A 22465-nucleotide genomic window follows, 5' to 3' on the forward strand; every position below is an offset into this window, starting at 1 on the left:
ATATTCTAAACAGTTTTTAAAGCTGTCTGGCGTCAATCAAGACGAACTAATCAACAAATTTACGGGAGATGATACGTGGGTTGATCATTATGACCCTGAGTCAAAACTAGAGTCCATGCAGTGGCATAAAAAGGGTGGTTCTGCCCACAAGAAGTTTAATGTCGTACCATCGGCTGGGTTGATGATGGCAATAGTGTTTTGGGATTCACAAGGAATCTTGTTAATAGATTATAAACCAAAAGGCACCAACACCACAGTACTACGCTAATAAGTCGCTTAAAAGAATTTATCTAAAAAGGAGGGGGAAATTAACAAAAAGCGTGTTCTTACTTCAGGTTCACAAGGCTTAAATTGCAATGGCTGCTATGAGAAAATGCGGCTTCCAGGAATTTCCTCACCCATCTTATACCTAGTCCTGATCTGACACGACCTGTTTCCAAATTTGAAGAAAGACTTGTGTGGAAAACATTTTGATGATGAGTCCCTACAGGCAGCCGTGAAGGGCATTTTGAAGACAAATCGGAAAATTATTTTTATGAAGGTTTAGAAAAATTAATCGATAGATCTAAGAAGTGTATTCAAGACTGAGGAGATTATATTGAAAAATAAAAATATAAAACATATCTATACCTACCTACTTATATTAGGTATATTCTTTCCTTTCTGTCCCATTTCGCGAACTATATATATTAAAAATAATGTTTGACACAGTATAATATTAGTAATTTATTGTTTGAGTTGTGTATCAGTAGCGAAGGGTGGAGGTAGACTGTTAAGATCCGTCATAAATAGTGCACATTAAACTTTGTTAGTCATACGTGTGCATTATTTATGGCGGATATTAACAGCCTACCTCCACCCTTCGCCACTGTTGTGTATATTATATTTGTATGATGACGTTATAGGTCTGTTTGATATAATTTGCAGGGATTTTGTTATGAAAGGGTGTTGGTAATATTTAGTAGGTACTCAATGTGCTCAGTGCGTACTTCCCGGGTCTTTTCGGATTTTACGGTACTAAAAATTCTCTATAACTGCTTAGTTAGAAGCAGACTTGAGAGTGGGTATATCGTTTGGGCGCCGCATCAGCTGAAGTACGGCCTTATGGTGGAGAGAGTCCAAAAAAAATTTTTACTTCTCTACTTTCGGCTGTATGGATATTATCCGTGGCTCTATCCGACTGACTTTCTCTTAGGTATGCTTACATACTGTAGCTTAAAATTAGAAGGGATCTTTATTTAGCTACATATTTTGTCACGCGGTGTAAATGTGAACTCTGTCATTCTTGGTGGTGTTGGCTTGTGTGTCTCTGATACCTTAGGAATCGAGGGCATCCGTTGTTTGTTCTCTCAAGGTGCAGAACTAACCTGCCATTAGTGATGCCAATTGGGAGGGCAATAACCATGTTTAATGAAATCGCTTCGGATATTGATATATTCCACTTACGTGAGGGTGAATTTAAGTGGACGTTGTTTTATAAGTTTTTAAGATAGGTTCTATCGATAGTTCACCCTGTGTGCTTCCATCTACTTTTATTTTTGTTGCTTTATTTTATTTCTTTTCTTATTTTGTTTCTAATTTTATTACTTATTGTATTATTAAGTCACATCTCTCTGTATTTTAATTTTAAAAATTGTCAACACTTATTTTATGTCATGTCGTGAACGCTTTGAATTTGTAATTTGTTATGTTCATTGTGTAAAATAAATAAATTTGATTTGATTGGATTTGATAATAATTGTAAGAAAATACATACATACTATTTTGGTGTATTTTATTTTTATTTTATTGCCAGAACGCATACGGACATCTACGGATTGGTTTCGAGTTCCGAGAGGTTACGCGCGACTGTCGCTAGGTAGGTGTGCGCGGTCTTCATAATATGTAACATCGAATCGACGTTACTAGAATTTGATTTATGGCTGTGCGGTAGACGAGGCGAGTTTAGATATGAGAGCTGGCTAATGCGTGGGTACACGGATGACATGTTATAATAAGACCCGTCACTCATCAGACTGAGTGGAATGCGGAGAGTATAGGAGTACAGAAGCAGTGGAACTTGGAAGGAAATGGGGGAGGCCTATGTTCTGCTGGGGTTGTCTATGCTGAAAAAAGAATATTAATGATTATATCATTAATTTATTACCTATGCAGAAGAAATTTATTATTCTGACCGCCGTCGCCCCATTTCCTAGTATGAGTAGGTACCTAGGAGCTTTAATAATTACTATTTATTAGGTATGTTGTACACATAGGTGAAATAAACAATACATATTATTAGGTAAGAACCCACCTAGATAAAAAAAACTTTTGCCAATGACGGCTGGTTCAAGGTGAACGGAAGTGTTTTAATTTTTTTTACCTGATGGTAAATTATTTCATTTTAACAGAGTTTCCCGTAAAAATAATTACGCCACTCTCGCGTCTACAGGTTGGTCCGAAAATAATATTTCAATTATAAAAATAGGGAATATAATAAAATGACATACCTACTTACCTACAATATACTACATTAAGAAACCTGCGTTCTATTTTATTCAAATATAATTCCACAACAATACGATACTTATATAATCATAATATATAATCATGAGGCTAGAATCTGTGGCGCCCCTCCCTACCTATCGCTAAGGTTAAAGGCAATGTGACAAGCAGCATTTTCCAAATGGTGTTCAAGGTAAAATAATTTAGCGATTTTTGTATTTTTGAAACCATCTATACCTACGTGAATTATGGAGTTGTCGAGTATTGACATAAGTACAATAATCATGCATTGTATAACATAACCACACATTATCGACTTTTTTACTATTAGAGCCACTTTTTAATGTGTGTTTATCTCACTGATCTGGTCGACCCATCATGCCGGGTCCCTCCTAAGCTAGGCACCCCAGGCCAGAGCTCTGTCAGCCCCCCCCATGTGATATACCTACTTTCATAATATAATATTATAACCTTATTATTAGTAGTCAACACCATTGTCTAACGCGCATATAAACGGTCTTTTTTGTCTCGAGACGCGTGTGCTCTTCGTGTCTAAAGATTTTTTCACGGCGCCCTAAAAATACCAATTAGTTGGATGGGTGAGCCCGCTTTTCTTCACGCAGTTTTTCAAATCTTGGAACATGGCAAGACAGAGCTACCAAGTGACATGCCTAGATTCAATAGATTCAAGTCCGCCCGTCCTGTTATTTATGTTCTCATATATTATATTTTAAAGTCAATAGATTATTCTACTATACATAATGGATACATGAAAAGACTACACACACAGATCGAAAAAATATCGACTCCACGGAATATACTCTCAAAAGTTATCATTAAAAATTGTAAACCCGATTATCTGCTGACAGTGAGGCTAGCCAAATTCCGGGAAGGCAGGCGATATGTACAAGGCCGTGCCATCCTATGTAGTGACGGAAACGGCGGACACTCGCCATTTGGATCCTGCCAGTTACCTGGCTGTCTTGTCGACACCTTTTTTAACTATAACCGTATCACGGGGACATTGTTATTTTCTTGAATAAACACCGTTCTCCGTCAGACGATGTATGCTTCCTGGAACCGTCTTACACCGCTTTCTCATAATAAACAGACACCGTCAAGATACCGTTCCATAAATGTATCACTGCCTACATATTATAATAATAGTAGTAATTTATATTCCTTATCGAACTGAACATTGTTTACTGTACCTATTCACGTTTTGCTATTCATGAACAAAAGAATTGAGACAGTAGGTACACTATCACTTTTCGGTCACCCTATACAGCCCTCATGCAGGAAAGACATCAGGCGGTATGATCACAAAACCGTGACATAAAAACAGCTGTTCCCAGGTATTCCAATTTAGCGCCAACCGAATTAAAGAGATATGACGGGTACGTACCTACCAACATGGCCACTCAAGTAACTCAAGAATAAAATTAATAAGCATTAAAATAACGACAGGCAATATCCATTAGTTTGTTAATTGGCAACAATGCCAGAGAGTCCAATCTAGGCTAGAAATGAGTGAGAAACGAAATGTTTATAAAACATATTTCACTTTAAAAATCATGTTATCTACAACAATCGAAGAGCCTATCCAGTGACCAAGTTGGGTAAATCGTTTCAAAATTAGTATTGCTCAGTTTTGATTTATGTATGTAGGTAGGTAGGTACCTACTTGCATATGCCAATTATAATTTTTCGTAGAATGCAATTACACGTGCTAATCTTTTCTCACGCATAAATACTTATATATATTATGTATGTGGTCAGTGGTAGTTTTCCATGAAACAGGTGGGTCAGACGTTTCGTAGAAAGTACCTACCACAGTAACGGAACTTCAAATTCTGAAGCCTCCCTCAAAAATATCCTGCCGACCCCCTTATATCATTAAAAAAATCCCCTAATAGGTATTTTTATTTGATGATAAAAACATATTTAAAAAAAAAACTAGACTAAAATACGTAGATATGATTTATATACATTGAACTGACAGTTACGTTGTAGAAAGAACTCCATTAGAAATCTCGTATTTCTCGAGAAATAATTGTTAATGAGATTGAAGAGAGAAGAGTTGTACTACACCAACTAAAAATCCCCTGCAAAATTGACGTAAGCGGAAACATTAGCTGTGCAGATAACCGAAAAAAAGCTAAAAAACTGTATAAGTATAATCAATCGCTCAAATTCTTGTGGAATCAGATATTCCTGAATTTTATTCTCGAATCTCGGAATCGAAATAAATCGAGAAATCACAACCTCTACTTTAGATGTATATTATTTGATGTTATGTTGTGAATGACTCATACTAGATATAAATGAGAACTCTGCCATTCTGGGCAGTGTTGACCTGTGTGTCCCTGATAACTATATTATTATTAGCAATAGAGAGCATCAGTTGTTTATTTTCCCACGGTGCAGAACCAACCTGCCACTGGTAATGCCAATTATTGGCAAGGTGATAACAATGTTCAAATAAATTGCTTCGGGTGTTGATATATTCCACTTGCGTGAGGGAGAATTTAGGTGGACGCTATTTTATAAATTCTTATATAGGGTTTCCTTAGCAAACTCGGTGTATTTCTTTGAACTTCTATAATAGATGTGTAATTGTATTTTCACTGCTTTTGTATGTTTATAATATTATGTTCTCTTTTTATATTTTCATTTATATCGTTTTTATTACTTTTTTTTCCTTCTTTATGTTTCGTGTCATGTTGTGAACGTCTTAAATTTATAATTTGTAATGTCTACAATATGTTAAAAAATAAATTGAATTGAATTGAATGGCTTAAATATTATGTTTCGAAGATAGAAAATTAATTACTTTATTAGTTGAAATTGGCGGATTGCGATGATAACTTTCAAATCTTACTGATGCAAGCTTTTCCAATTAGCATCGGAATAGCCTTGGCGGCGATAGCTATCACATGGGCGGTAAGTAATTAGTACCAGTTTCTGTAATTTACAGGTCACGATCTAAATGATTGACATATTAAAATGTAGCCTTCACTTACGTTGTCTTGATTTTATGGACTACCCCTAGCAACTCAATGCATAAGTTATAATACAATCCTCGGAGATAAAATGACTCAAATAAAATTGATCTTTCACAAGATATACTAGGTGGTAACCAGGACGTTCAGAGAAAGCGTGAGGCCCGAGGCAACCAGCATTTTGAGCCCCAGAGAGAGAGAAGAAAATACAATATACATAATGGTTTTGTTCATGGTATTTAATATCGACTGCTCCATGCCAAAAGGGTGTAAGTAACATTTTGGTGATTTTGAATTAAATGTTATTAGGTTAGGTTTACAAAAAAATATCTACAGCCTTTCAAAGGGGCGTTTAGAGTTACGATTTTCCAATTCGGGCGTAAGTGATGACCATACAGAAAGTCAATAAGAATAAACGTAGATACCTACCACTAACGTAACGTACCAAAATTAAAATGATTATAATAAACAAATAAAACATAACAGAAATACAAACAAAAACATGAATAAAATAATGGAAAAAAACAATTCGGTGTTTTCTTTGTGAACTTTGTATTTTTTCTTGGACAGCCAAAAGAAATTAAGTGATTTAAAAATTCTAATTGCAAATAAATAAATAAATTAACACTACTTACTCTAAAATAATAATATTATTCTACCATAAATGAAAGACAAAAAACTCCAATACTAAGAAAGAAGTTCTCATTAACATGGTATTTTTTATTCTTTTTGCTCTCCTGAATAGTGATGATTTGTCACTAACGGCCATTTGGTTTGGAAAAGTTGATATTATTTATTTAGATACATGTGACACGTATTTAACAATAATGCTTTTCACGTTTTCACACCAGCAAATTTAATATTTGTATAGGAATAATAATTGAACGTAGGTACGTGAAATTTCCCAGTCTTAATTGTTGCTCGTGGAAAGCTTTTAACTATTTCATTAGGTAGGTAGAGGAAGGACACATTCTTTTGGAATTGCGGCCACGACGAATTACTTTGGAACCGTGTTAGTGTCATTTGAAAGTATCGAAACCAATACCTAAATGAGTCGCCTACGCTGCAACAAGAATCTGACACAATTCTACACTATACTTTCTTCTTCTTCTACACTCGGGGACATGCTGCAACTGCGTTTAGTTTATGTATGTTCATATTATCTACATCGCCATATGATTAGAAAATGGAAAAGAAAAAATATTCATTTACTGAGGATGCTTGATGGCAATTAAATGAAAACCCACGTGTACAGTAACGCCCCGGTAGATTATAAAGGGCGGCGAATGAAGGAACGAATGCAATTATTATTACAACTTTTAAAAGCAGTGGTTCCACGAAGCAAACGATGATGTTACTTTATTATAACGTATCGACATCTTAGTTTAAAAAAATAATCGTAGTATAAAAAACCATGAAAACATCACTATTATTGTATTTTAATATCAGACTATTGTACCTAATACATACCTATTGACACCTGGACATATGAAGAGACAATCGTTGGACGAATTTAGTCATTCAGTGGTATCCAAGAGGTACAAAACGTCCGCAAGGTAGACCTAGAGGCCGCTGGATCGATGAAATGATAAAATTCTGCGGAAGTACGTGGCAATGCAACGCACAAAAGTGGAAGCAGCTTGAAGAGGCCTTCATCCAGCAGTGGATAGATTCATGCTGATGATGATGATGACATACCTATTGTAATGTGGTTTATTACACATACAAACTTTTGATAAGGGTGACCCCAAAAATGGCAACGCCACTGACCTCAATGTACCTAAAACCATCACTGTTTGAGAATAGGTTTCGTGGAAATGCTCTAATTCCCAGTAAATTGTATGTATGTATAAAAAAATGTGAATGTTAAGATAGCCGAAAATTAAAACTGAAATAAGGAACATAATCAATTAACAGACAATTTTAAATAAGAATTTAAGGGAACGGCATTCTTAGGGGCGATATTAAGTTTAGGAGCGCGATGCAGAACCATACTTACCTATATTTCCACGCACTCAAGTAATATGTATAAATACAGCTCTCGAACTGGAAAATTTTACGAACCGGAGCGCTGGTTTATTTTCTGAAAATATTAATATTGTTATCTGATTTTATGTGCGTTAGATTTTTTGTTATATGGCCTATCAAGTTTAACTGGTTAAATTAATTTATTTTACACGAGACGGAGCGATAATTTTGCAGATTTCATGAACCGGAACGGCGCTCCGGTACATTTCGAGCCCTGTATATATATATAATAATATATGTATGTGGATGTATAATTACGAAAAATCAAAGCAAGACATCAACCTTAGGATGCCATTTTCTTTTTTATTTAGAAACAGTGCATTCATACATACTATTGTAGAGTTGAGTTTTATAATCGGTAAATAGATAGGTAGGTACTTTATATTAGACCTGCCTGTCTATTTATTCGTATCTTACGTGTATTTTTCCGGTGCATTTCATTTATCTATGCGGCGCCCAGATATCCGTCGTCCAGTTGTCCTGGCGTCAAATCATATAAAGTCATAATACTTATTCCGCATAATTTTATATCAATCATAGTTGAGAATATCCCATTGAAGCCGACAAAACCGGACATTATGTGTAATAATCAGGGAATACAGAATTAATAGGAACTGAAATATCTAACGGGTGTCTAGTGACAGACAACCGATCTCGAGTGTGGAAAAATATGGGAGTATACGCAATTCTAAGCTTGTCCTTCGTTCTGACAAGACGTGTTCTCGGTTTATGCACTCACGCTCATTCAATATTGGTGTATTTGAAGGTTGCAGCACACAATATTGCACGACTATAATGTGTTTCATTTTCGGAAGACACTCACACATTCAAAACCCTTCTTCAAAATATAGTGTATTGAAATATAGCCTATCGGAGTTATATTTAATTTATTAATCTGTTCTGTGTAGATACATAACTAACATTGTTAGTAAACATTAAAGGGGAAGTTCTCATTCTAGGTTTGCTTAAGGACTGCACTTTGCTTAGGGACGTCACTGGAAATTGCCCACATAATTAATTTATTAATCATATAATTTACTATTGGTCAATCAATAATTATTTTAAAATTCTTACATAGCTATCAAATAATATGTGTAATGTAATGTGAGTTTCTTTCTGATTTCCAGTAGATAAGCAATCCGAAAGTGAAATTACCAAATTTCTTATAAAAAATATATACCTACCTAGTATATCTGAATTATATTTATTAATCTGTTCTGTGGTAATAAGTATTACATTATATTATTACTGTGTTAAATACCTAGTTTAATAATACATATGTACTAGGTAGGTAGATTTAAATATTGCAACGCGCCGTTCCACTCATTTCCGTTTAACACTCTCGCAAACGACGCGCGTCTTCCGATCGTATTAAAATTATCGGTAAAAAATGACGCCCCCATACTCTGTCAACCTGATAACGCCCCCCTTCGGCGGCAAACTTGTTCGTTTTTTATTATTATTTGAAATAGGAATAACATAAAGGCGGGAATATCGATCTGCGGGCCCGCGCCGCTATGCGCGGTGAAGGTACGACCGGCACCTGTGTGTTACTTCAACCACCTGCGATAGACCAACCAACCCCGCTGCTTGTGCAGAGCCGCATTCGAGGACTAGTAAATTTTTAACTTAAATTTCATGAAACAGTGGCCGTCCCATTGTTTTACTATATCGACTGTTTAATCTGCAAACAGGCTAACTCCATTTGGGAAAATTGCTCAGGAAGGAGAAAAACATAGAACAGATAAGGCTATATATATTCAATACACCACATATTGATGTAGGGTTTTGAATGTGTGAGTGCCCTCCGTAGGTAGGTATAATACATCAATATTAAATGAGCGTAAATGCATAAACCGAGAGAAGGTGTCAGTATTCGACGTATGACGTATTCTTGACACGTGTTCAAGCTTATTCCCGGATTCTTCCTTACTCAAGGTCAGTTACCTGCAACTCCTTACCCGTTAGGTATTTCAGTTCCCAATATTTCTGAGTTCCCTGGAGAAAAAAACTTAATAATTTAACTATCGAAGGGAATTTAATAATTCCAAAAATAGACAATTTTACTAATAAGCTGCAGTATGAATTAATACACTATTTTAGCTTCCCTTTTATATATAAAGAGCGGAGTTGTTCCATTTACGATATTGCAAATTTTGCACATGCAGTTGGCTGTTTTGTGTGAAGAACGATAACGCATTTATTTATAGGTTTAGGAGTTTAAATTTTTATGTGAGCATAGAAAACGTCATACGTTTTTGCATTTGGTGAAAAGTGCAGTTAGCTGCAGATTAAGCAGTCGATATAGCTGAATTCACATAGATTTGATGCATATACATTTTCTGATAGTCCGTAATGTTGTTGGAGCCATTCATTGGTAATGTATTGGTATTAAACGGTATGCAACCAATGAAATGTCGCCTGATTAGTAAGAAGTGGTTTTCAGCCAATGAGATTTTATATCGGGTTTGCCCTGAAATGGAAAAATTTACGAACCGGAGCGCTCGACAGTTTTCTGAATATTTTTACACAGTAAAGTTATCAAAGGTTATGTGTTTTTTTTCATAAAAATAAGTGTGTTAGATTTTCTATTATAGGTATGGCCTATCCAGCTCAGACGGTTAAATTATTTATTCCACGAGACGGAGCGGCAATTTTACCAATTTCACGAACAGCAACGGCGCTCCGGTGCGTTCCGGTCCATTTCGAGCCCTGGTTTGCCCAAACTGAAGGTGGGCAATATACAATTTTCGTTTGTAAGAATGTCTCCATAAACGCAGCGAAAAACTCATTGGACCGTCCATACCACAAGACTCAAAAGGTGCCCGTTTCAAGTGATTCTATTCGTTGGGATTAGTCATATTTTTAAATATTTACAGAACAAATTATAATAAATATGGATATTTTTCAACAATTAATTAGGTAGGTACATTGCTAAGTACAGACACAAACTGCCACAAGTGGTACTGATAAGCTCCCCATAACGATGTTATATATATAAGCTCTAATTTCGTGTTCAGTGTGCATCAGTGTATTATAGTACCTATCTTATCTAAAGATATTTTATGTGAAAATTTTTGAGAGAGAAGAGCCAAATACGTGTAGCACAACGATTTGGATTTTTTTGACACCTTAAACATACTTAAGCTTTCATTACTATCAACAGAGATCAATGCACTTTTGGATGAAGGTATACTCTCGGTTTCTAGTTTTTCGCTGGCACGTACTTTCGTTAAACTTAATGAGTTCGTCCATCCAACGAATTTTAGTACCTACATCACTTTAGTCGTTCAGAGCTTTTTGGGTATCTCTGTATGACTGCATTCATGCTCATTCTGCTGTCCAGCTGTTATCCACTGCATGATTGATAAAAAGTTAATTAAAACTACTGCATATTACTTATTATTTCTTTATTAAGTGGGGAAGGTTTCCAGGATAAACATAAATAATAAAATGAACATTTAAAAAAAAACTTTAGAAAAATAATCCTAATACAACATCGAAATATGAATATCGAAATAATGTATTTCATAATTAGAATTTTACGTGACTTGACTTTGTATAATCCTAGGTTATGGGGCACCTGGGGTTTAAGCCCTTATTCCCTTCTTCTCTAATAAGAGATCTGTAGTGTAGATTTGTTTGTGAATTTACTATGTACCAAGGTGTAATAATTAGTGTAAGATTTAAGGTGTAGGTAATGATTGCCATAATGAAAATATTACATAGGTATAAACATAAAATACCCCTTATTAATCCACTAATATATATATTTTATGCAAAAAAATCCTGCATTCGCCACTGGCGTACCAAAATAATAAACTGCCCCGCAGTTTGAATATATCCGCCAACAATGAGTACCTAAAATAACTTCCATTCATTCGTGGTTCGACAAGTAACCGAGAGGTACTTGGGGATAAACTTAATAAGAATTATTTACGAAACTGAATTAAATGTTCCACAGTTATAAGTCAAAACGTTCCGCAATGATTGAGTTTCCATAAAATGAAAATTTAATATCCGGGATGTGAAAATTGCCGCATGCTTTCCCGCGCTTTTGTTCGGTAGACGTCATTTTGGGGGCTTTGAAATCATTGTTTTATGAATTCACTGTTAAATGAATTGTGTCGATGGTGGTGTGACTTGAATTTAATATTAATAACATAATAAGTATTATTATTTTGTATTGCATTTATATATTTATACTCAAACAATATTGTGTTCAACTAAAAAGAAGAGACTTTGATACAATTCATAATATTATAATCTTGTGTGAAAATAAAAGGTTTTTATTCGTGAAGTTTTGTTGTGAATAATAATTTTAAAAGGTTTGTTATAAAATATGATAATAATATGTAATATTAGCGTCTGTAATAAAACATTGGTTGTTAGGGACGCAGCAGGACTTAAATATTTAAGAGAATTTGATAAGGATTGTCTGTTGACAAACTTCTGTTGAAAAAAATCAATAAACAGTTTTCCTCGTTTTAGATTAAATTTCACAGATAACCTACTGAAAATTGCACAATTTTTATAGAACTAAAGTACCTAATTGCACAATAATCTCTTCTGTGTTTTTTTGATTTATACTACTCAGTGAAATTTTGTTTAAAATACAACGTTTAATAAAAAATATTGTCTTAATTAAAACAATAATAATTATATTGTTATAGTTAATTAAAAAAAAACATTGGAAATTTAATAGAATAGTGGTTAGTCCGGATTCAGAGTGGTGAATTTTCTCTGTTCTGACGTGCAGTGCAAGTGCGGTGGTATAAAAATTGACCGGTGAAAGTTTTGCACCCCTTGGGAGGGCAGGTGGCGGAATCAGGGGGTGTTTGTACAGGTGCAGGGGGTGGTCAGCGATCGCCCTCTGTCCGCGGGAATCGATCGGGTCCAGTCGCCCGCCCGCAAGCGCTGGACGTTCTCGACCACGCCGCCCAACACCGCCGTCGAAATTGCAAAAGGTAAACCAAACCACCAACCTGCGCCATCATCGACTGAAATAACTGTTTCGTCATCGAACCAGAGCGGTTTTAGCGTGAAATGTGATGTTTTAACCCCAATTCAAACCCTTTACGAGGGGTAACGCGATGTGTGACCGATTATCCGCATTGTGCGAAGTACGCGAATTAACATACTACGCTTATTTTCTCACATGAAATAATTCGTGATTTTGATTTTATTCCGAGTTCTCTAAGCATTTTGAATATTTCCTTTCATTTTAATTATAAACTATATCGTTTTTCTTTATTAAATATAGAATTACCTTCAAGCACGTTGATATAAATTAATGTCACGCTTTGTCTGACTCGAGGTAATCGTTGCTTTGTGGATAAAGTTGTTTGAATTGAATTTCAGATGATAGAGTGCTCATTTTGATAGCCACGCAATGTTGATCACGCCGAATTCGTCGCCGACCTCCGAGGAGCTGTTAGACGACAGCGTTCTCGGCGGAGAACACAGCGAGATGCCGTCACACCTCGTCCCTGAGTCGTCGCACACCATCGAGATCCAGTACATCTCTCACGTACCGGAGTTGCACATTTACGATTCAGACGCGACCGTAATCGAAGAGACGTTCTTGGAAGAATCGTTCAGATGTGGGGAATTTTTCCAACAGTGTGGCAATACTAAAATCTGTTTTGAATACACAGATGAAATCGCGGCAAATGAAACAATAGCGCCGGAGTATTATGAAACAAACTTTCTACCTGATACACCTTCGTCCTCTAATGAATGCAGTACCGATTCATACAACTGCGATGCCAATAACTCGAATGAGACAGATCTCACCAATCTCAATTGGTTACAAAACATAACAAATATCATGGAAATCCCCGCATTGCCTGTGAAAGCGGCAGTTCGGAAACCACCCCCGAAACCGCTAATCCAAAACGTGAGATTGCACAAGCTGAAACAGACCATAATGAAATGCCAAGAAGACTTCTTGGAGAATCTGGAGGAGTATCAGTCGAACGGAGAGAAGAAGCCTCCGTACTCATATTGCACTATGATTTGTCTGGCAATGAGATACAACGGGAACAAAATGACGTTGTCTGCAATTTACACATGGATCCGAGAAAACTTCAAATACTACAGGACAGCAGACCCGAGTTGGCAGGTAATATAACAGAGTACCTATTTAAAAATAATTGGTGTACACGCATGGCTCCCTACACTTTTTCAGCTGGAGTTTCAACACTTATTTTAAAATACGAAGTCGTAAATTCTGTTAATTAAAAAATAGAAGAAGCGACCCTTTTCCGTTTCAAATTCCCTTTTTTATGTTCCCTTAGTAACAATTTCTTGAATTCTCATTGTTGATTTTTCGAGAAATAAGAAATTTTATTTCTTGATATTTTCCTTTTCTGATTATTTCTCGAGAATTCAACCTCAATTAATGCCCCTATTGATTTGCTAATCGTGGGTCCCAGGTTCGAATCCTGAGTCTGGCAAGTACACATATTGTTTTTCAATTTGTTTATGAGTCAGAGTATGGACAGGTTGAGTAATTTCTCGTAAAATCAAAAATCTGTTAATACAAACCTCCACTATGTGGTGGTTTATTTTATTTATTTATTTTTAAAAAGAGTATTACGGCATTACAGCTATTGGCCAATGCGCCATAATACATAATAAATACAAATATATAAGAATATCTTAATTACAAATAACAATAAAAAGACAGCATGTGTAAATATTAATGAAATATGATAATTTATACAATTATAAATTTAGCCTATTTAATACGTCCACAAACATTATATAGTTAATAAAAAACAAATCAACATTTATGGTGCCACCAAATAAGCTAATTGCACGATACACAGCATCATGAAACATAACATCTGTCCTGCGACGAGGTATCTTGAAGACCGTGGAGCTACGAGTGATATTGGTGGGAACATGAAAAATTAATATTTGTCAGTATATACGGATTGTAAATGAACCCACTAAGGAGTAAAAAGAAATGCTTTAAAAGAACAATCACTCTTCGGATAGACAGGGATTGCATTGATAGCATACCCAGAAGAAAACGAGTCGGGAAATTCATTTTATTGTCATTATCATAAGGAAAGAACCCGTATGTTTTTAAGTAGAGAAATCGAAGAAATCTATTGTGGACTAGATCCAACTTAATTGTGTGGATGGACCTATGAGGACTCCAAATAATGCTGGCATATTCAAAATTGTAAAGTAAATAGATATTAGAATTAGACGATAAAATGAGCCTTCTCATTTAAGTTTTTATATGGTTTGATAAATCATAATACATTATGTTATACTTTTCAGAATTCAATACGGCACAACCTCTCCCTAAACAAAGTATTCGTCAAAGTGGCCAGAGCAAAGCAGGAGCCAGGAAAAGGAGGATTCTGGAAGCTGGACCTGGCGAGACTAGAAGATTCCAGAAGGTACAAAAGAGCACAGACTTCTCCGAAGACATCAAAGAAGAAGACTACTTTCCCAAAAACCGATGATGTCGATAAAAACAACCACGGAAATGAAACTTCGCTATGCTGTGACAAGGAAGATAACAGCTTCCAAAGTGACATGTTCGATAATGTCAAGACCATGGACGTCTCCATGGATTGTGACTTATCAAATCAGTTGCCAGATTTTAGTCTCGATGGGTTGGAGCCTGATCTCTCGAGTCCTCTTCATGATGAAATTGGCGCAAACGTCATCGTGGAACCAGTCTTGGAGGCAGAGCTTGGCGCCCTTCTTCTGGCCGCCCCTTGGGAGGACATTCAGCCGGATTTATTGGATAACTTTCTTGATTCATACTTGAAGTAAGTAGTGTTTAATCACGATGATTTTCATCTGATTACATTATTACAAACACTCTTTACAAGTTGGTAGGCATGCGTAAAGTAATGTTTGAGAACGGCGTCTTACAAAAAAGGTAAATTTTGTTAAACAAAAAAGTAATATCTCGATGGATAAACGATTTGGAATTCATTTTGAGATGATGTTGTAACTTTTTTTTTAAATACGTACTTATTTTTTGCAAATGAGGTAGGTACAAAGTTGTATGAAATTATTGCACAAGTTCGGAGTAGTTTTTGTTAACTAAAAAAATCGTAGATTAACGGTTCTAGTCATTTTTAGCATATTTTTTTTTTTAATAATAATTAATTGCCTAAACTATTAATTTAATATTATTTTTCTTCAGATAATCATGTTTACAATTGAAAACAGTGTGCCTAAACTAAAATAATTTTATAATCTTTACATGTCATACCTACAAGATAACATTAATTATGAGAAGCAATACAATTTTCGTCTTATTGTGTTACCATGGTAATAATCATGAGATATAGAAACAAACCAGTTAGCTCAACATTATAAACAATAATTATTAATAATCCGTCCTATGATGTCTATCGTATCAGATATAACGATTTTTAAAACTACACTTTTTTTACAAATGAGATAAAATACGCGACATACTGACAGGTATATTTTACTCTGAGATAATAAAACAAAAAAATGTATAGACAAAGTTGTAAAATTCAATTTGATTATAAAATAACATAGTGTGAAGAACTAAAGCCAAGGACGGCCTTCTATGTTTAGTACTCACAGTTGAAATTCGATTCTGCCCTCGTAAAAGAAAAATAACCTTCTATCTAACAATGATTCTTTAAAGTGGGGTGACTCCGTTGGGGAAACCTTAAAGATAGAAGACATCCAACGACCAAAGAAACTCCTTTTCAAATGACCAGAAGAAAAAACAAGGGTCACAAGTAGTTGGGCTATGTAGAACGAAACACAGCATCCCTGAGAGGAGACAGCAGGGAGTAGAGGTGTTTCCTGGAGACAGCCAATATCTACACTATGTTGCAATATCGATGATGATGATAAATTAAAATAAAACCAATATTTAGTGCTTAATTCACGTAATTGAAACATTATCAGGACCGGTTTCGCCGCATAGAAGGCTAACGGCTATAGGTTGTTAAAAAAATTTGAGCACGTACCCGATATTAATATTTTTGGTGTCGTGCGTTCTATTAATGCTGTGGACGAGGCTAAATTTAATGACATACTAGCTACCCAGTACTGCTCTCTATGATAGAAAATGTGATGTAGTGTGGGGCTTGCTATTTGGTAGTATTTTCTTCTCCAATTTCATTATAAACTAATAAAATTATCATATATATTAGTTTTGAAAATATTTCATCGAATATTTCGTAGAAATAATACAAATATGGTTATAGGTATTTCAATATATACAGATTTTTTTAAGAGCATACCTGATGTCAAAAGACACCGCATACCATTAATACCTAGATAACAAACAACTTCTCAACCGTAATTTCATTTTAATATAAATGTAAGACAAGGTTATTTATGTTGTGAGGGCAGTTTTGAAGTGGGGCTAGAACGAAAAGTTTTTATTTATAAACGGAGCAATCTAAAAATATGATCACATTGTAACAGAAATCGACATAAAATTATTCTATTTAAGAAAGAATAGTTGTTACGCCACTGCAATCCATGAATTTTATAATAATATAACTTACAATAATCATGGTTACGAATCCATAGAGGAATTATATCATTAATAAAACAAAAAGAAAATCTATATGATAATAATGAAATGCATAAATAATCTTGGTGAAATCCATATACCTACATGGATTTAAAAAATAAAGTGCATCGTTGTATATTTGGCTTCAATTAGTATCAACTAATTACATTCTGATTGTGATTATAAACCCATTTTACGCTCAATAGGTTGTTTTGCCTAAGCTCAAATCATTTATTAATCAATTGTTTTATCGGAAAGGTAATACCTATGTATACCTAATAGATAGTAGGTACCTAATATGTTGTTGTTATCTGAGATAAAATTGAATCGGGTGCAGATGTGTGAAATAAAAAAATGCAGAAATACCAACCTAACTTGACTGCAAAATCGATTCAAATAAACCTTGGATATAAAATAAAATGAGCTCAATAATTGCTTTTAAAAATAAACCATATTTACAAAAACATAGCTCAAGTTTAATATGTGTGTATTGTTGTACAGCTGTTTTATGGGTAATATTTTTAATGTGTAATAGCAACATTAGTAAAAAATAATATCGTCACCTCAATACTACAACAAACTACATAACTCTGATATTTTGGTCCTTGTTGGGAAAATGAAATTTAAACTTGATTAACATAAATCTAGGCTATAATAATTATTTAAAAAAAATAGAAAATATTGGTTGTCTGATTGGGAACAATTAAATAATGTTCAATTATATGAAAAAATATTGTAGATATATTATTTTATTTATTTAATGCATTTATGGTTTTAAAGTAATCTAATATTTTCAAACACAAAATTAATACAGTTTTCATTAAATTCTGACTTACCTAGTTTCATCATTTTGTAGAGAAGGAAATGTAGAATAATATTCAATAGCTATCTCAAAAACAGTTAGAATCAAGTTATCTAGTTGTAGTATTGAGGTGACGATATGTAATTGTCGGTCTCGGACGACTCGGCGCCGGGACAACTGGGCGCCACGCAATCGAATGAAATTCGAAAATAAATAGACGTTCGTGAATTATAGGTAGTTTCAAAATATATATTAGTATTTAATACTTGGTGAGAATTTAAATATGCACACGTAATTAATGATTTAATTGTGCATATTATGTTTAAGTTCCAACGAGAATCGAGTTCTTTTATTTTTATATAAAGCCTCAGGCATGATAATTTTTAATCTGAAATAAAAAACATTATGTTAAAAGCAAAGTCAATTAAAATTGCTAAGTAGCAGATAATAACTGATTGAAATTCCTCGTTTACTTTCTGCATAAAATCATAATGAACGTCTATTTATTTCATTCGACAGTGCGGCGCCCAATTGTCCTGGCGCCCAGTTGTCCCATTTCCTAATTGTCTGGTAAAAATATCATCTGAGCAATAATTATGTTTCATGAAAAAAGTGTTAAAATTATTTATGTTTACATATTAATTGGTCAGATTGTAAAATTAAGAAAATCTTTTTTAGCTGTGTTACGTGTTAAGGATTGTATTTTACAAAACGCTAATCAGATATTCCGTCCAATATCATGATAATATAAAATATATATATTTACCAATTTATATTTATAGGATTTATGTGTGTGTGATAAATTGAAGCAATACGAAAAAATAAGTTTTTTAAAAGTGGTCATGTCAAAAGATAAAAAAATCTCTGCATAGATCAAATTTTGTTCAACAAAAAAATATGTTTCTTAGGGTAATGTTGCCCAGTTGTTGTCATAAAAGCCATGCGACATAAAAAAATATAGAGAATGTTAAAGCAATAAGCCAACTCTCACATCAAAATTCGTCTCACTGAAACGTGTCGAATACGTCGATGTGACGTCATCGTTATTCACAAAACACACGTTGCCAAATGGAGCTCCGCAGATTGGTCGAATGCGACTTTTTAGTTTGAAAAAAAACATCTATTGTTGCAATCGACAAGTTTCATGCTTCTCGGCCTGTGAGTCGAAGACGCCACGATGCATGCGAACAACTACGAATTGGTCATTCCTATACCGGCTCGCCGATCGCCGCATTCAATTATCTATACGTTTCGAAGGTTACATGTGACTGTCGCTAGGTAGATGTGAGCGGTCTTCATATGCAACACCGGATCGATGTTCTTGGAAGGTTTGATTTATGGCTGTGTGGCAGACGAGGCAAGTTTAGATATGAGAGCCGGTTAAAATGAATATCCAACTGAATTTAATGCGAGGTTACACACCACGTTGACTACAGAGGGTTACAACAAATTTTAATTTTCATTATTATGTCAATGGTTTCATTTTTTGTGTAAAATTTGTTTGATTATATTGACAGTTTTATCATGTTTCTTTCAGCGTGACTGTTGCCCTTTGTCTGGCTACAGCTTAAGAAACATATGAATACGGAGTGTAAAAGAAACAATAATTGTTTATAATTCAAAAAGCCTTATTATTATTTCGATTAAGCAGCCATCTTTTACAAATGTACCTCTCTAGCATATCATCCCATTGAGAGATAAAATTTTGCTACAATTATCAGTAAAATAAAAATAATTGGTACTTATGCACTATTTATGGAACAGACTTTTTGAACACAATACAATATGGCAACATGAATATGATACCAATTACACATACAAAACTCGAGCTTAAAAAACTGTTTCATAAGATATTTGTCGTTTTATGTCAGTGTTTCTTAACCTTTTTGATCTGCGACCCAGGGTAATAATTTTGGTTCGCAATCAAAGATAAAATAAATAAAATAGCACGTACCTACTAACAAAAAATATTTTATTTTAATAATACTAAATACAGTTTTGGTAAAAATTTGATCCTAACGCTGTCTTTTGATCTGTTCTTGTCTTCTCTCAAAAAAACTGCGGTATTTACCAGTAAACATAAATGATTGTTTAAATTTATTTGGTTTCAATTATTCATTACTTCATACTTTACAACATAGTACATACTGTGGTTTGTCTACTCCGCGATCATAGATGCAGGTGAAACCTATTTCTAAAAATGTTTCTTTGTATTCAAGTCAAGCAGACTATATAATGGTAATAGAAATACAGAGAAGTCGTTTCGAAAGAAATTATTAGTTTTGACCACGTGAAACGCCAATGTTAAACAGTGTTGCCAGAATATTGTATTCAAAACAATATTCTTTCCAGCATGTATATTATAAATGCTGGCAAGTATATTGTTTTGTTGAGAATATTTCACGACCCCTTAAAAATATATCAATCGACCCAATTTTGGGTCGCAGGTTAAGAAATGCTGTTTTATGTGGTAATTTGAAACAAAACGTAGCAACCCACACACAACCTACGTTTTGCAAAAAAATAACAGATTTGTGTAACTGTAGTTAGTGCGGTATCCATGTTGGTGTGTAGAGAAATATTAAAGGAGGCTATGCTAATACGCCATGCTGTAAAGTGCACAAGTACCAAAAAAGTGTCTTATGGTTTAATATTATAATATAAAGACCAGTAATATTTTTGAAAAACTTAGTAGATTCAGCGTGCCTTTATTCACGTGTGAGTGAGTTTTAAAGACGACACTTAGTGTGCCTAAGAGTATTTAAAGTGGGAAAATTCTTCCGTCCATTAATGTGTAAAAAAAAATAATATTGTGTGTTACCATGTAGAAATAATACAGTGTTGTGTATTTTAATAAATTAGTTTTTAATTTCGTTCATTGATTATTTTAAGGTCCTGTCGCTAAATTTACATATTTATTTTTAAATACTATGTACAATATCACAATGTTGATTTTAACATAACATACCAAAATAAATTTAAGAGTGACATTCGAAAACGGAATTCAAAACTTGGAACTTTTCATTTGAATACATAGAGGAGTAACAGGACACCGATCTCGAGTGTGGAAGAATATAGGATAAACTTAAGCATGTGTAAAGAATACGCTTGTCTTTCGTTCTGACAACTGCTCTCAGTTTATGCGCTGACGCTCATTAAATATTGGTGTATTTGAAGGTTGCAACACACACTATTATAATGTGTGGTTAATTTTCGTAGGACACTAACGGGCATTTTCGCCAAAGTTTGTACATTGCGTTTTTGGCATGTCCCATGACTTTGATTGATTTTTTCATAGTTATTATATTATAAAATGTTGGAAAGTTATGTACTTTTAACATGCAAATTTATTAATTTACTCTATTCAATCAGTTAAATACAACTATCTGACCTGTATATATTTTTAATTGATTATTTAGATCGAAAGGTAGTGCGTTTTTACCATGTCCCACCCATAAATTCAAATAAACAAAGTCTAATTTCGTCATTAATTTTGAGTGTGTAAAATTAAATTCGTAGTGTTTTCAACAGCTTACATTATATATTTTTGGAAAATATATAGTTTTTTCGTAAATTTGTACCAATATTGAAAAAAAATCACGTTTAAAGTGTGTCCCAGGATATTTGAAAAAGTGGAACTCCACATTCCGTTACCACGATTTTAGCATGAAGGCGAAAAATTTTCACTATAAATATGTTTTTTTTTAATGTAGCAACATTTTTGTATAACACTGATCGCCATGTACACTTTAAATTGTTGGTGTGTGTCGGTATCGCTATCGGAACAGGTTGCTTTCTGGGTTGGTCATTTAAGAAGTTCCACTACTGTTACCACGATTTATAAGGTAAGAAAACACATATTTCTATTTCACATACTACACATATTGAGCTTATCTTTCATACTACAGATATAATAAAACATATCGCAGGTTTAACAATAAAACTAAGCTAAATTTTGGCTTCAAACACTTCTGAAACAGAATCCGTTACTTCCATTCCGAAACTATATTGGTGGTAACGTATATGTGGAATGTAAAAGTAACGAAATGGCATGCATAAAGTTGGGTTTACAGTGTGTGTTTAGTTCTTCATAGATTATAAAAATTTTATTTTGTCTGTTCGTATGAAAAACAAAAATATTTTCATTAAAAAATATAGAAAATAACCTGACTATAATATAATAATATAATAAAGATTAAAAAAGTATGTGATATATCTGAATACGCAAAAATAGCGCACATAAAAGTATGGAGATAAAAAAAAACAACAGAAGGAAAAGAAAAAACACCAGACTGAAATAATTGCGAGACAGGCACTGGCTCTGTCATACTCTTTCTGTTATACGCCACCAAAATTTTAAAACTTCTCCATACATTTTAGGCATAGAAATTTATAAAAATGTATGAAAAAGTATTTTTTTGTCACGTTTAACAGAAATGTGTACTCGATTAGATTTAATACCTAGAACTGTAGGTATTCACGAAATGTCAGAAAAGTACGTCTTGATTACAATCAACCTGTATAGCTACATTTTATGTTGATGAATACAATTAAATTTCAAGACAACATACAGTCGAACTTGGTTATTACGAGGAAGATGGGACCGAC

The 22465-nt window shown here is 34.0% G+C and overlaps 1 protein-coding gene across 1 annotated transcript; it reads left to right on the top strand.

Moving 5' to 3' along the window:
* The first annotated feature begins 12906 nt into the window (after positions 1-12906).
* On the top strand, positions 12907-19428 carry LOC147069924 (uncharacterized). The gene is made up of 4 exons (XM_085949884.1): positions 12907-13638; positions 14811-15098; positions 15129-15310; positions 19395-19428. Exons 1-4 carry the CDS (start codon positions 12907-12909, stop codon positions 19426-19428), a joined length of 1236 nt encoding a protein of 411 aa, XP_085806010.1.
* Positions 19429-22465: the final 3037 nt, after the last annotated feature.

This window comes from Rhyacophila brunnea, unplaced genomic scaffold (genome assembly GCF_057557595.1).
Source record: "Rhyacophila brunnea isolate RB1 unplaced genomic scaffold, BYU_Rbru_1.0 scaffold_22, whole genome shotgun sequence".
Lineage (NCBI taxonomy): Eukaryota > Metazoa > Arthropoda > Insecta > Trichoptera > Rhyacophilidae > Rhyacophila > Rhyacophila brunnea.